This window comes from Anabrus simplex, chromosome 2, assembly GCF_040414725.1.
Source record: "Anabrus simplex isolate iqAnaSimp1 chromosome 2, ASM4041472v1, whole genome shotgun sequence".
NCBI classification, from domain to species: domain Eukaryota; kingdom Metazoa; phylum Arthropoda; class Insecta; order Orthoptera; family Tettigoniidae; genus Anabrus; species Anabrus simplex.
The window spans coordinates 871432754-871448781 of record NC_090266.1 but is presented as its reverse complement, the minus strand read 5'-3'; the positions used below and the strand labels follow the sequence as shown (position 1 = coordinate 871448781).

The following is a 16028-nucleotide window of genomic DNA, read 5'->3' as shown; positions in this document are numbered from 1 at the left end:
CAGAGATCCTTTGATCTACGCAGAATAATCGCCCAGCTGGAGATGAAACACATGAGCAAAGCTATGGAAGAGCCCAGCGCAGTAAGGAAGAGCGGGACACCTGAAGAACAAGTGCCCAGTCTTGACATTGGAAAACTAGGTCCAGCCCATTCTGGATTGAGGGGGGGGGGGGGGGGGGGGATGGGACGGGATCGGGAATGCACCTCAAGACCTGACAGACGAGTAACCCTTGTCAAGTAGGAGAGGGATTGGTCAGATTATGAGTAGAACAGACCAACCCTGCCCAGCTATCATCTTAAGGACTTGCAATGAGAATTTTTCAGCCATACTCGACAGCCAAGCAAGCCATTCATTCGTCAACAGGATTGTTGCCAGATTACTACCGCATGTGAAGTCTCACCATCTCGGAAGGGTAGTGGGAGCCGCAGACGGGGTAACTGTTCCATCCAAGGACAGACTAACCTAACCGCTAAATCTATGAGTATGCCTATTGTAATTGATGTTGCAGTGATTCAGAACCTGATACCTGACATACTAGATCATAATTTTCTGGTGGAATACAAGGTGATCCTAGACTATGCAGCTCATTAGGTGTTTTGGGGAAAAGACAAGATGTCTGTGGGTCGCCTGGTACGATGGATTTAAGATTCCCTATAGGAATCAACATCTATATCATACAATGGAAATCTCCGGGCTCGCACGGATACGGAAGTCGACATAGACCTGGGAGATATCCAGTTAACACAACTTCGACCAAGTGAAGAAGAGGAGCTGTGACATACCTTGAAGGACTTTACGGAAGTCATCACCAATAAAATAGGACGGACTATCACGGTGTAACACACACCATTGAATGCAACGCTTCCTCACCCATCCAGCAACACTCATATCCAATGAACCCGGATAAGCGCAACTTCTTCAGCCAGAAGATTCAAGAGATGGAAGGGCAAGGTCTCATCGAACCCTCTACATCCTGTTGGGCTTCACCTATCGTCCTACCGAAGAAGAGGAATAATAATAATAAGAAGAAGAAGAAGAAGAAGAAGAACGGGGAGTATCGACTGTGTGTGGACTTCCGCAGGTTGAATGAGAAGACTATTAGTGATGCCTACCCCATGCCTGACCTGAAAGACTCGCTGAAACAAGTAAGTGGGTCTAGAATTTTCAGCACGCTGGATCTCCACTCCGGATACTGGCAAGTGGAGGTCTAAAATTTCTAGACCACTGACCGCCTACATGACACAGAGAGGATTGTACCAGTTTGCAGTAATGCCCTTTGGATTGAAGAATGCTCCTGCCACCTTCATGCGACTGATGGACAAGGTATTATCAAGATATGTTGGAGATTTTTGTCAAGTGTATCTCGACATTTTAATTCACAGCAAGAATTTTCAAGAACACCTTGTACATCCGAGGAAAGTGCTGGATTGACTGAAGATTCATAGACTGACTTCCCCACTGGAGAACTGCCACTTCGCCCAGACCCGCGTAGAAACTCTTGGCCATGTCCTAACATCTGAAGGACCGAGCTCGATAGCTGCAGTCGCTTAAGTGCGGCCAGTGTCCAGTATTCGGGAGATAGTAGGTTCGAACCGCACTGTCGGCAGCCCTGAAAATGGTTTTCCGTGGTTTCCCATTTTCACACCAGGCAAATGCTGGGGCTGTACCTTAATTAAGGCCATGGCCGCTTCCTTCCCACTCCTACGCCTTTCCTGTCCCATCGTTGCCATAAGACCTATGTGTGTCGGTGCGACGTAAAGCAAGTAGCAAAAAAAAAAAATATATAAGAACGGTGGTGTCACGATTACGACACCGCGGTCAGATAAGTTAGTTCTGATGTCGGAAAATCCTTTATCAGCCATGACTTTATCGCCAGGTTGAAGGAAAGTTAATAAATCACTGTCGGTTATTATGAATGAATCGCTAGCTCTTCCACCATAACATTTAGATAAGGCGATCATACCACTAGGCGTGATTGCAATTAAAACGTTTGCAGTGTAGCAACCCTTGTATTGAGAATAAAAATACACTCTCTGATCTACTTGGGGAGGCTGTTCAACCCTAAATTCTGTGTAATCAATAATTACTCGACAATTACCGTAATTTCTCTTAAATGCTGGAGGCATTGTTTCTTGAACACTTTCCTTACTAGGCCAGAATATGAAATGCTTCTTACGCAGTGCCAGTTGCATAAGAACGGTCGTAAAAATACGTGTAATTGTTGTCCTGTGAACACCGAATAGCACTCTCAAAGCAGAATAGGACAGTCCGGTTTTCATTTTCACTAGGAAAATCAATAATCTGGTTTCTTTACATAATTTCGAAACGTTACAGTTTGGTAATAACGCAAGCAGCAAGGCAAAGTCGTTGAAGTTCACATGTGTTAAATCACGCATTTGTGTATTGTTCCTTATGGAACAGTAGCCTTGGAAACCTGGACCCTTGATGTCTGCATGATCGTCTTCTGTTCCACACATTTTATCACGTTTCGTAATGTCCCCTCCCAGACTGAAATTAAGTAGAATGCATGCTTGTGTATTTACGTCGTTTTCATTTATTGAACAAGAAAACATGAAGTCGGAACAATGAAAATCTGATGCATCTGTTCCTATGGATGCATCCTTGGTTATGTTACTTGGGCAAACTGTACTTGAAAATTTTCTGTCTGATTCTTCCTTTTTTAATCGCTTGAGTTGTCTGTGAAAGCGCTGTAAGCTGGGTCGCAGCGACACATTCCTCTTCTTGTATTAATCCAGAAATATTGTCGGAACATAGGCTGGACTTAGTGGGTGTCCAGATCTTCTGTTTCCGATGAAATGTGCACTACTTATTCTTGAGTAAGTCGTAGGTTGCCAAAGTGATCCATCAGTGCTAAAAATTAAATTAAATTGGATAAATATTGAACTTATTGCAAACTTGCGCAGTACGTACGTTCGCTTAACTGTTTGGATCCATCGCCTCCTTCGGTTCACTTCTATCGCTCACTTTGGAAAACAATAAAATTGTACTTCCCGTATTTGCGTTAGTATTGGAACATCCGACAGCGCAACAATTGCGTTTACTTGATCTCCTTTTCTCTGTCATTATCATCAGAGTGACTACACGCTCAGTTATAACAGAACAGCTACTGCGATTCTGGAGTCTACCTCACATGTTGTTCTCCGCCCGGCCGCTAGAGCGACACGCACGGTGCCTATAGGTGACCTGAACTAAGTCATTAATTTCAAAATTCTTAACTGTTCTGTGTTTCTCAGTATGCATGTGTGAATCTGCCTGTGGTTCAAGAATTAAGTAAATCCATGGTATTCTCTTACATTTTTAAGACCCTTTTTAAATGGCAGAGTGCTTTAGTCTGTCTCCATTTAGCGCTGTTGATATTGTAAAGCAAACTACACCCATAGAGGTTTAAGTATTGGAAAGGAACAAGTGACAACTCAAGTTAGAACTAGAAAAGAACACAAAAATAAGATGACCATAAAGGCAGGTCAGTGTGTAAAGAGGGAGCAACAGAAAGAGACAAGGAAAGTCTCCGTATCTTCATCCATATTGTCAACAAATACATAGGCTTTCTCCTCATCAATTCCAGTTTTGTTACATCCATCTTTTCTCAGACCCTGACAAGCTCGTTTCTCCTTCCCAGCTTCATCAGAAGGGTGTGTGTAAACACTTTTTAAAAGGCCATCTTCTCAGATCGTCTTCAGTCATGATGCAGGATGTGTAGGATAAGGGAAGGGAAGAAACATAAGTACAGGGTGTTTAATATTCTGATGTTCGGGTATCTATGACTTTGTGGGTCTCTTTTTCAATTTTCACCTCCCTGTGACTGTGAATCTGTCATCTCTTCTGTTTACCTGCCTTGGGATAACATTTTCTATTTTCAATGTTCTTTTGACCTTTTTCCTGGATTGTTAGGGATATTTCCTCTTTTTCTGTGGTAATCAACATCAGAAAATGTTAGCCTTATAGTTAGGCCCCCTTATCACAGTCATCAGGCCTCACAGACACCTATCTGGACCCATTTTATTCTTTCTGGATCTTATTTCTCTGTTTTGTCGGTTGTGTCAAGCTTGTGTTCATTTCCCCACTTTCTGTATATAACTAGGCAGCAGTTCCTTTCAGTACTTTTGATTGACTCCTAAATATAGATTTCATGGTATAACCTCCATTTGTAGACTGTGGTTTTGATAATAAATTGTGCTGTTTTTCACAATGGTCATTTGTGCTTAAATATTTCTTACCAGAGATTCTCACGAGAATGTCTATGGAAATTCAATTTTTCTGCTGATCAAGTTTTAGTTGTTGAATCTCGTTTCAATAAGCAAAACGAGATGATTAGCCAATAAATGTTCAGACATGAAAGTAAGCATTACTAGGGAGATCCCAATTTTATATTACACATCAATTTTTGTATTCGAAAGTGTTAATTTCTTTTTCTCATATGTTTAATTTTAGCTGTTATCATCTAACATGGAACAGCGGGGTGGAGATGAAGAGGGCATTATGGGGTTTCTTTTCGAAGATATACTAAAAGAAATTAAAAGAGGACGTCGACTGGTAAGTACACATGTGTTGAATAATTTTTCTTGCTGCTTTGCTATTCATTGCAATCTTGTGGCACAGCCAGTTGGTTAAGTCTGCTCTGAGTTAAGACTATGATTCCTTAATTTACGTACATTCAAGGTTCAAATCTTTGTAATAACACCAGGTACGTTCATTGTTGTTTCTCCTTGGGTTTTGTCAAGCTTGTTTTAGGAAAATGGTGATATTGTACCTTATTCTTATTACTAAAGCATATATCCCAATCCTAGATCTGAGTAATTACGTTTCCTACTGCTGACATCAGATAACCACTGGTTATCGAGTAGATTTTGTTCACAAAAATATAGAAGCTGACAAATTATATTCCAAATCCTCAAAACTGTATTTTCAAGTACGGAATTTTTAAGCGGCTCCTAAAAAACTGGCCACCATTCTAACTTAACCACTCTCTTGGTTGGTGTCCGGCTCCATGGCTAAATGGTTAGCGTGCTGGCCTTTGGCCACAGGGGTCCCGGGTTCGATTCCCGGCAGGGTCGGGAATTTTAGCCATAATTGGTTAATTTCGCTGGCACGGGGGCTGGGCGTATGTGTCGTCTTCATCATCATTTCATCTTCATCACGACACGCAGGTCGCCTACGGGAGTCAAATAAAAAGACCTGCATCTGGCGAGCCGAACATGTCCTCGGACACTCCCGGCACTAAAAGCCATACGCCATTTCATTTCATTTCATTTCATTTCTTGGTTGGTTGCATTTTTACAAAACCTTAATTACAAAAGCCTTGTTCTCTTCATATTGACTAGTTTTATATCTGGGATATTGGTGTTCATAAAATTCCACATTTTACTTCATTTTGACCTGGGTAAAATAAATTTTGAATCATTGATCATTCACTGCAATTTTTTTTTTTTCATCATCTCTCTTCATAACTGTGAGGAGGAAAGTTAGGAATTCCTAGTAACAGTGCATTGTATTGCTACTTAATATAAAGAACTTGGAATATCAATCATGGTCAGCAGCCTAGTTTATTTAGTGCCTGTAATTTCTGTCTGGAAATCTCTCTGGCTCTGGATATATATATCTGAAATCCTTCACTTGGTTTGTTGTACACTATTATACATCTGGCGTAGTGCAATACTTCAGCCTTCATATCACGTCAACCAGCTGTCCTAAGTATGCATTCTTTGTCTCATTTCAGTCTCTATAAAGTTATCGTTTTCCTGCCATACTTAGGTCATCACGTGAAGAGAGAGAAATGTGATTGATATCGATTATTGAATTTTTTTCGTAGTCTAGCCATATGTACATTCAGAGTGCATCTTCTTGCATATCCAGTGTATTAAACCACCGTAGTCGGCTACTCCCACCTACTGTATGAAGCGTAAACAGAATAAGCTTATCTAGGGCCATTTCCCATCGCCTACACAAGGGAATCCTGAAAATTTCCAATTACTAATCTATCCTGAGCTTATTAACCCTCAAGAGGGAGCGTGACATTTGGTCGCTCAAGGAGGCGCGCATGGTCTTTCGGACTGGGAAAGAGTAGAGCCTAAAGTTCAAACTATGGATGTAATTTTATCAACATGTTGATTTCCAGTTACATATCAAAGGAATTATTGTTTGAGATAAAAGAAATGTCCTTTATTGCCAAATTAATGCATTATTTTGTGCCTGTAATTTCTGTCTGGAAATCTCTCTGGCTATGGATATATATATCTGAAATCCTTCACTTAAATGTCATGATCAGGGAACGGATTTGTATGTAAATACATATTTCTTTAGGAAGCTAAAATTAATTATATTTTGCATTATCTTTACGAATCATGACGTGTGGAGTTAAAAAATGGAATATTCATTTTCCATATTTTGGAGTTTAGCACATATGTTCTATATTCTTCATTATTAAAATCAATATAGTCCATATTTTGGCTAAAAAGTATTAAATTATATTAAATTAGCAGTCCTCTCAATACTGGAGAAATAAATTAAAAATCTATATTCGAAAAATTAATATTTTAACTGGTGTGCAGGTCATTATCACGCCTGTCCATGTCTGGACTCATAAAATAAGCTGGTAAGCGGTGCGAAGAAAGAGAGAGGTTGAGCCCGGAAATGGTGGAGATCAGCCGGTCAGTACCGTGACTATCTCAATCACAGTTACAGCACGGATAAGCTGCATTACATAACATCGACGATGTGCTAGTGGTTTCTGGATTAGTTTATAATTTGGGCATTCCCTTTGATTGCTTTATAACTCCATCTAGTTCACTACCAGTCATTCAGTTTGAATTAGCAGCAAGACAGATCATAGTGTTCTTATACGTTCAGTGTGTGCAGTTGTGTATTGATATTCATTGAAGACATAAACGTTGTTACAATATGCCTAAAGTAGCTCAGTCAACCGGTTTAAAATTGAAAAGTTACGTATCAGAATTTAAAGAAGATGGTTTATCATTTGACAGTAAGATATTATTTTGTAATTTGTGTCATTGTACAGTGACATCTACTCAAAGGTTCCTTGTGCAACAGCACATTTCAACCAGTAAACACCAGGCTAACAAACAACGAGAATCCAAGCAGAGTCAATTGTTTTCTGACACAACCAGCAACTTCCACTGTAACGTCCGAGTTCAACACCGATCTCTGCCGTGCTCTCATCTCTGCTGACGTACCTCTCTTCAAACTGAATAATCAGTGCTTCAGGGAATTCCTCAAGAAATAAACTAAATGTTTCATCCCGGATGAGTCAACATTCAGAAATTCAGAGATTCCATTGCCGCCTAAGCCGATTCTAACTAGGTGTGGTACGTGGCTGCAAGCGGTTGAGTATTATGTTGAATATATAAACTGTATTAAGAACATTCTGCATGCCATGGACTCTGAAGATGCAGCCTCAATTGAAGCCGCAAAAACGGTTGTCTGCAATACAAGTGTGAGAAATGACTTGTGTTACATTCAGCATAATTTTTCATGCATCACAAAATCACAAAAATACTGAAAAGGCTCCAAAACACTGAAAAGGCTCCAAAACTCGCATCTCTCACTTTCTGAAAGTTGTGAAATTGTGAATAAAACTGTGGAACAACTAAATCGTGGTACAGGTAAAGTTGCAGATGTAGCAAACATGAAGATGGCTACTGTACTTTCAAAGAACCTTGGATACGAAGAAATGACAAAGGTTGCTGCAATGCTGTGTGGAGATTTAAGTGTAAAATTAACATTGGATTTAACCCCAGCAGATATTGTGAAGTTGAATTATGCCTCCATTACCTCTTCCGATATTGAACACAGTTTGTCAATATAAATCTGTCCTTAGAGATAATAGAAGATTCACTTTCCAGCACTTAAAGGAACATTTTGTAAATCCATTGTTTTGGTACAGAGAATAGAAGATTGTGCATTCTTCAAATATATTAAAATGAGAAGTGCAACATTATGTTGCATGTAGATGTACTTTGTTTAGCTTCTTTGAACTTTGATATTAAATGGAAATTAACGTTATATGTGTAATTTTAAGTCCATATATAATTCCATATTTCAATAAAAATAAATTTATATGTACATATTTCAGTAATTATTAGTACATATAAATCCGTTCCCTGGTCATGATTTACAGCGATTATCGCAATGAAACCTAGCAGTAACGTAATAATTAGTAGAAAATAAACACTTGCCCTCAATGTATGTCACAATTCAAGCTGAAAATTCTATGGTACATTACTTAACGTAAATATTGAACAGAAATTAAGTTACTAAAACGAAAGAGGAAGAATAAAATATAATACAAACTTACCTGAACTTTGGTCTGGGAACTTCAAAATGTACTGTAATAATGAAACGTTTGGTAATATTTACAATAACACAACACTAACTGGCAAAATAAAACCAAATTTATAAAAGATAAGACTACTGTAAAACATCTCCAATGGCTTCTGAAAATGTTTGCTCTCGAACTTGTGCTCTTTCAGTTACTCACAAGGGAGTTAGCACAAGTTGCAATTGCAAATAAATTTTGGTTTGCATGTAAGAGTTTTACTTGTACATTACAAATATGTGCACAATATTTGCCATTGACAATTACACTTCACTTTACAATGTTGCGCATGTTCAGTCACGGAGTTCAAAGAATGGGTTGTTGGTAGCTCTTGGCAAAAGATTTTGACGATGAACGTATCCACAGAGTATAAAGTGCCGGAAGAGTTGCTTATCACTAGAGCTCGGATGTTTACTCATCTTCAACTTATCAAATGCGAACTAGTGTTCACAAAACTTTTTCTCGGTATCGCATCTGCAGTTAATGCAAGTGGAATACCATTTGTATAGAATGAAGGCCACAGACTTCACTGCACTTTTTGGCATTATTTAAATATGCACCAATAACCTTGTGACGTAGAAAGGAGCTTCTCTTCTCACTAGAATGTGTTTAGTGATAATCGGAAGTTTTTCGTGCCTGATACACTTCTCATACACTTCATTTCCACCCGCGGAGAAGAATGAAAAAGGTACGTCAGTTTGCCCTATAGGCCCTGCTGCCCTACCATAATGTATTGAAAGACATTTACTTAATTCTTTTCATGCTGCTCAATTTAAACTTTAACGCATTTAATAATATTAAATGAAATCTGGGCTTGAACGTTCCAAAATATTTAAAAAAATAGATTGATTTCTAGTTTTCTCGTACTTCAAACCACCACTACAGCGTGAAAACATATTTCGACTTTTAAAATGTTGTGTGATCTGATAATCTTAGTACCGGTACTTTATAGCTATGTATTCACAAATGATCGATAAGTGAATCAAGGACAATAGACCGTGAATAACTGCTGAACATGTATATTCAGACCGGGCGAGTTGGTCGTGTGGTTAGGGGCGCGCGGCTGTGAACTTGCATCCGGGAGATAGTGGGTTTGAATCCCACTGTCGGCAACCGTGAACATGGTTTTCCGTGGTTTCCCATTTTCACACCAGGCAAATGCTGGGGCTGTACCTTAATTAAGGCTACGGCCGCTTCCTTCCAACTCCTAGGCCTTTCCTATTCTATCGTTGCCATAAGACCTATCTGTGTCGGTGCGACGTAAAGCCACTAGTGAGGGGGATGTATATTCAGAAAATTAGTCGAATATGAAAGTAAGAATAAAGAATTAAGTTAACAAATATGAGTCAAACGAATTGCCCTTTCGATTTATAATTTATTAAAAAATGTCCATATTTAGATTAGTCATTTACCGGTCATATTTTGTAATTTTCACGTCATATTTAATCACTTTTGAGGTAATATTTGCTTGCTTATTTGGGCTACTTTTAGGTCTTGAACATCCGAGCTCTACTTATCACAGTACGAGCACTTCATGAAAGTGTGCATTAAGCAGTTTTCCATGTCACACTGCTTTTGAGCATCAAAAATAAGTTGGGCGGTGGTTTAAACCTCTCTGGTCTTGTCTGAAGTCGTCATATCCAGCTACAGTCCAGGAGTACCGAACAAAGCCTGCGAAGACTGGAGAACAGAACTGTCTGTGTGCAATACACGTCAGCAAAAAAATTGAATCCCTTGACGATGGTGTGAACTGATAGTCGTTAAGGTTACTGGGATCTTCAATCCGCTTCAGCACTACCTTGAACTTTCGGAAGAATAGCACATCAAGTGTCTGAATGTAAGATGTGCACCCAGGAGGGATGGTCTTGACTGTATACACCATGCTTTGAGGTCAGATAACATTGATGTGAGTTCTGTAATGATATGTCCCGAGCGAGTCAACCTGAAGCAGAAACTCTCGCTTCGTATGGGAAGTAGACGTCTTGAAAGAATTTCATCAGGATTTGTTTCATGATTAGGCCGGACTTCGAGGCAACTTGAATAAGATTTTGCAGTTTCAGCGTGTGTTGCATTACTCGCACTCCAAACTGACCTATAGGTTCCTGGTAAATTACCAACATCTTTGGAAAGACGTATCAACTTGCTGACGAAACTGGTTGGATGGCGCAAGAATGAGTTGTTGCATGATAACTCCGCAGCAAACTTCTTACCAATTTCTCTCCCTTGAAATGAAATATTGAGTTCGTGATGAGTGAAGTTCTGTCTGTATACCACGTTGATTGGTATTATAAATCTGTATGCGCACCATGGTGTTCGTTAAGGACATTACTTCATTGCAAAACTTGTCACATCTTTCATTCACGACACCATGTGCATTCCAGGTTTTAGTGGTTACACATTTTGTATTTGCCCGTGAGCCAAGATGGTGTCTCTTTAAACCTTGCAACCCATCCATGGATAGATCTATTGAATCAAGTCAGTCCTATTTCTCAGGCCTTTTCAAAACCCCAAGCACTAACATCCCTGTCATGAACATTAGCGTCTAGAACAGTTCTCGTCAACCTGAATTTTTCAGCTAAATAATCGTCAAGCACATGAATTTTTGAACTCTAGCCATTCTTCCCTTTCTTTACCACGTGACATAAATATTGTAGATGATGTATGTCTTGCACCATACGATATCGTTTCTGTACTGTATTGAAGCTAAATCTTTTAGTTTTCCCATAATCCTGGAATGCAATCATCTCTTTTGCCTTTTCAAATTACATGTCACCCTACTTCTGGTGGGCTTGGCGGATAAGCAGACTGGCTTCCATTGCTTCTTAAGAACTCCTCTTCACTGTCAGGTTCTGGATCATCGATATTTTTTTTTCACAATCAGACCAGGAGCGGCTTTTCAAGTGCACTAACATTTCTAAAAATAATTGTCTATCATTTTCTGCATCCCTATAATTTCTTTTTAAAACCAGTTCATTTAGAAAAACCTAAAGAGTGCACCCTATATGTTGTAATTACTCAACAGGCATAGCGCTTGTAGTTAATTAAGCAAGCACGGCTGTTCGCTTCCTTTACGAATGCGCCTGGCAGTCTGAGTGCAGCCCTCTCAATGCTCGCAGCAGTGCGGGCTGACTTGTGATGTGTAACACAATGGTTGCCATGACAACGCGGTAGACCGCATATTGCAAAACTTTCCTAGTGCCCTTTGTATTATTATTATTATTATTATTATTATTATTATTATTATTATTATTATTATTATTATTATTATTATCATCATCATATTAATCATAATCATCATCATTATTATTATTATTATTATTATTATTTGGAGTATGGCATGGATTATGTGAGACACTATATAGCAAACAGGACACAGATTACAGAGTATAACAGGACAGGAATATTATTCATTGACTAAGGAAATGTACAGCAGTGTGCAATATTTCCTGAATAAATACATTTTCACGATTAACCGAAACTTTGGGACACGTACATTTACCGAAAGAAAATACGGTTTATGTGATTTGTACATATTCTTTGCACTCTCATTAACACACATTTCAATATTTGTATGGCCTTTATGATTATGACAACAAATTAAACACGTGAACTGAAACATATTACTGGTGTACTCCTCCTTCGCGGGACCTTTGGGCTTGTTTAGATAGTATTGTATCATTGTCCGGTACTATCGTTTGCGTACTGGCAAGTCGCAAAATACATTTCAAGTTTTCATTGGTGAGCCTACTGCTGTGTCTAGATTTACAAATCTTCATTAATGAAAACATCTGTTCATATAAATAAGTTGATCCGAATATACTTACAATATAAGCATTAAATGTGTACAATCTAGGAAATCTCTTCTGTGGAAAACGTACATAAAATTCAGTCAAACTGTTGGTGTTAGCAAACCTATCTTTCATTTGAGTATCACACTGTAAGTCAATCAGCTCTAGCTGCAGTTCTGGTCTAACAGTTTGCATATCCATTGAGAAGGGTATAGCGAACACCTGCAGATCATTTTTAAAGCGTGAATATCGTGTAACCTATTCTCAAAATCGTCATATAGTGATATTAAAACCTCTTTATATTCTTCTAATGTTTTTTAATGTGATTCAAGATTTTATTACATATTAAACATTTTTCTGTATTATTTTCTTGAACTATTAAATAATTTTCTTCCCACGAAGGTTTGAAACTTGATGGCGTCGATGGCCTACGCTGTCTGCAGCCTGGTCATTCTAGATCTGGAACTTCGAACTGCTAGTGATAAGCGATGAGAGCAGATCGCAGATTACGATTAACTCTTTCAGCATAATTTGGCCTCGGGTAATACAGGGTAGTGGTTACACGAGCAGTGGACAGATCAAAACAGAAATTTCGGAAATAGACAGAAGTAAAAGGTCTTGCATTATCACTCACCAAAAATTGACAGGGTCGAAATGAAGCAAAAATCTGTTTCAAGCACGAGATGATGGTGTTGGCATTAGACATACGAGTTGGGAATAGCCACGTAAAACGCGAGAAGATGTCAACACACACAAGTATGAAACGATGGCCGGTCCGTGATCTCGGGAAAGGACCATTGTAGTCTATGAACAATCTCTCCACTGGACGAGAAGCTTGCCCGGACGACAACAGACCTAGGCGAGTATTAGGGGCGGGTTTACTGATATTGCAAGTTTTACAAGATTTAAGAAGGGTACAGATTTTACCATCCATGGATTTCCAAAAGAAGTGCTTATGAATTTTCTCTCTAGTTTTGAAAACGCCAAGATGACCCCCCCCCCCCCCTACTGGAAATACATGAAAATACTTGAAGAGAGCCGGAACTAGGTTAGTTGGGACGACAATTTGGGGTCACTGCGACCGCGAGCAGGACAACACAAGACACCATTCTTAAGGACGTAAGGCTTAACATGTTCAACAGATTTAATCCTTTCCATAATAGCTTTTAATTCAGCGTCTTCCTCCTGATGTTCAGTTATATCTTTGAAAAGAAAGGGAGAGTCAGTGAGAACTACATTCACAAAGGCTGATACATGTTCTGAAGAGGGGTCTGCAGGCTCTGATTGAGGATCAGAGCTGCCTGGATTGAACATCCTACTGAGGCCATCAGCCACAACGTTTTCAGTGCCACGAATGTGGCGAGCTTCAAATTGGAAGCCTGAGATGCGTACTGCCCAACGTGCAAGACGACCGGTCCTTCTCGGTTTGGCCAGTACCCAACTCAACGCCTGATTATCAGTTTCTAGATCGAAAGAGAGATGTTCCAGGTATATTCTGAACTGTTCTAAAAAGAAGACAACAGCTAAAGCTTCCAACTCATAAAAGGAATAGTTTCGTTCAGCACGATTCAGAGCGCGAGAAGCATAAGAAATAGGCCAACGCCCCTCTTCAAATTCCTGAAGAACACCAGATATGCCTGTGGAAGAGGCGTCAGTCTGAAGGATGAAGCATTTAGAAAAGTCTGGCATAGCCAGCACAGGAGCGTTACATAAGGCAGATTTCAAGTTGCAAAAGGCTTCACATTGTGCATCACCACCACACAAATTCGGCATCCTTTCTTCTGAATGCATTTAATGGGGCTGCCCGTTCAGCAGAATTGGGAATGAATTTGCGAAAAAAAATTAACCATGTCAATGAATCTGGCTACAGCCTTGACGTCTTTGGGAGGGGGAAAATTTTGGTTGGCGGCAGTACGAGACTGATCGATAGACACCCTTCCCCGACACAATATGGCCAAAAAGGACATCTGGGGTTGTGCGACAGAAACCTTGCTAGCCTTATGGGTTAGACTTTGTTGAGATGGACAAGGTGTTCCTCGAAGGTTTCATTGAAAATTACCAAATTGTCAAGGTAGAACTTAATGTCTGACAAAACGTTATCCAGTAACCAAGTAAGCTCAGCAGCACCCGTCGTGAGCCCGAAGGGAACAGGTTCCAATTCATAGAGGTACCACTCACTAGCAAAAGCCGTGAGGTGCTAGGATTCCTCGGCAAGATGTATCTGGTAACATGCCTGATTTAAATCAAAGGTGGTATAAATGTTGGCGTTAGCAAACCAAGAAAAACAAGAGTGCAAATCAGGAAGGTGGAACAGATTGGAGGACTACTTTATGGTTCAACATCCGATAGTCAACTACAGGATGACAGGTGGTTTAGGGACCGGAAACGTGAGAAGAATAGGCTTACTTAAAAGGGCGTATCACTCCGTGAGTGAGCATTTGGTCAATAATAGCCTTGAGGGCTTTCATTTTGGGAGGTGACAACCGATACGGAGGAGAGCGAACAGGTATGTTATCCGTGACTTCAATTTTGTACACTAAAACATTGGCGACACCTAACTTGTTGGTAAAGACATCAGGAAACTTATCGCAGAGTTTCCTAAGTTCGTTGGCCTGCTCATCGGTTAAATGATTAAAATCAAAAGCTTTGGGTTCGCCAGTATCTTCAGGAACAGCATTAACGTGACAAGGCAGAATAGGGGAGTGATCACACAGCTCAAAGTTTCTTGCAGAAAATTTAAAATGGAATCTGTTGAATTGCAGGTCCAAAATCATGCCAGTTTTGGCAATACAATTGGCACCCAATATGAACTGACAGGATAAATCTTTTGCCACTAGTACTGGCATTTTCCGTGTGAAATCATGGACTCTTATCTTGACATCAAGGGATCCTACAATGTTCAATTTGTTGGAATTACCAGTATGGCAGGTGAAGGACACGAGTTCTAATGTAGGTAACTTGCAAACGGTTTTAATTGAATCGTACCAGGTCTCGCTCATCAAGGTGATACTACTCCCTACCGAGCTCGATAGCTGCAGTCGCTTAAGTGCGGCCAGTATCCACTATTCGGGAGATAGTAGGTTCGAACCCCACTGTTGGCAGACCTGATAATGGTTTTCCGTGGTTTCCCATTTTCACAGCAGGCAAATGCTGGGGCTGTACCTTAAGGCCACGGCCGCTTCCTTCCCAATCCTAGCCCTTTCCCGTCCCATCGTCGCCATAAGACCTATCTGTGTCGGTGCGACGTAAAGCAACTAGCAAAAAAAAAAACTTCTCCCAGAGTCTAGTAATGCACAGACAGTTTTGTCGTACGTACGACGCTGTAACTAGTGTAAAACCTTCAATGAGTATGTTTAATATATTCTAATTATAGTTTATTTAATGCTAAATTATCTTTTGTTAAGTGTTAAACATGACTAGTATATCGGTTCTCTGTAAATATGTAGTATAAAATTGCATAACCTCAAATACGTATTAACTTCAAAATCTATATGGTCGAAAGCGGTAGAAAATTCCATAATGTTCGTATGTTAGACTTATTGTACTATAATTTGGTGTATATGAAGGGTTCTGGAAACTTACTGTAAGGTTTTATTATCCAGATACATGTAGAGACATTACGAATGTTGTAGATAATAATTTTTTTTTTTTTTTTTTTTTTTTGCTAGGGGTTTTACGTCGCACCGACACAGATAGGTCTTATGGCGACGATGGGATAGGAATGGCCTAGGAGTTGGAAGGAAGCGGCCGTGGCCTTAATTAAGGTACAGCCCCAGCATTTGCCCGGTGTGAAAATGGGAAACCACGGAAAACCATCTTCAGGGCTGCCGATGTTGTAGATATTTCCAAGTACATTTTTAAATTCTGAAGGAAAGTTCGAGTACCCA

At 39.7% G+C, this 16028-nt stretch overlaps 1 protein-coding gene across 1 annotated transcript in view; it reads left to right on the top strand.

The window, feature by feature from the left end:
• The window catches only part of LOC136863153 (G2/M phase-specific E3 ubiquitin-protein ligase), a 381529-nt gene that overhangs the window by 128704 nt on the left and 236797 nt on the right, over positions 1-16028 (top strand). The window contains exon 4 of the mRNA XM_067139496.2: positions 4453-4554. Within this exon, the coding sequence (XP_066995597.2) occupies positions 4453-4554 (102 nt within the window). The remainder of the gene's footprint in view (positions 1-4452; positions 4555-16028) is intronic.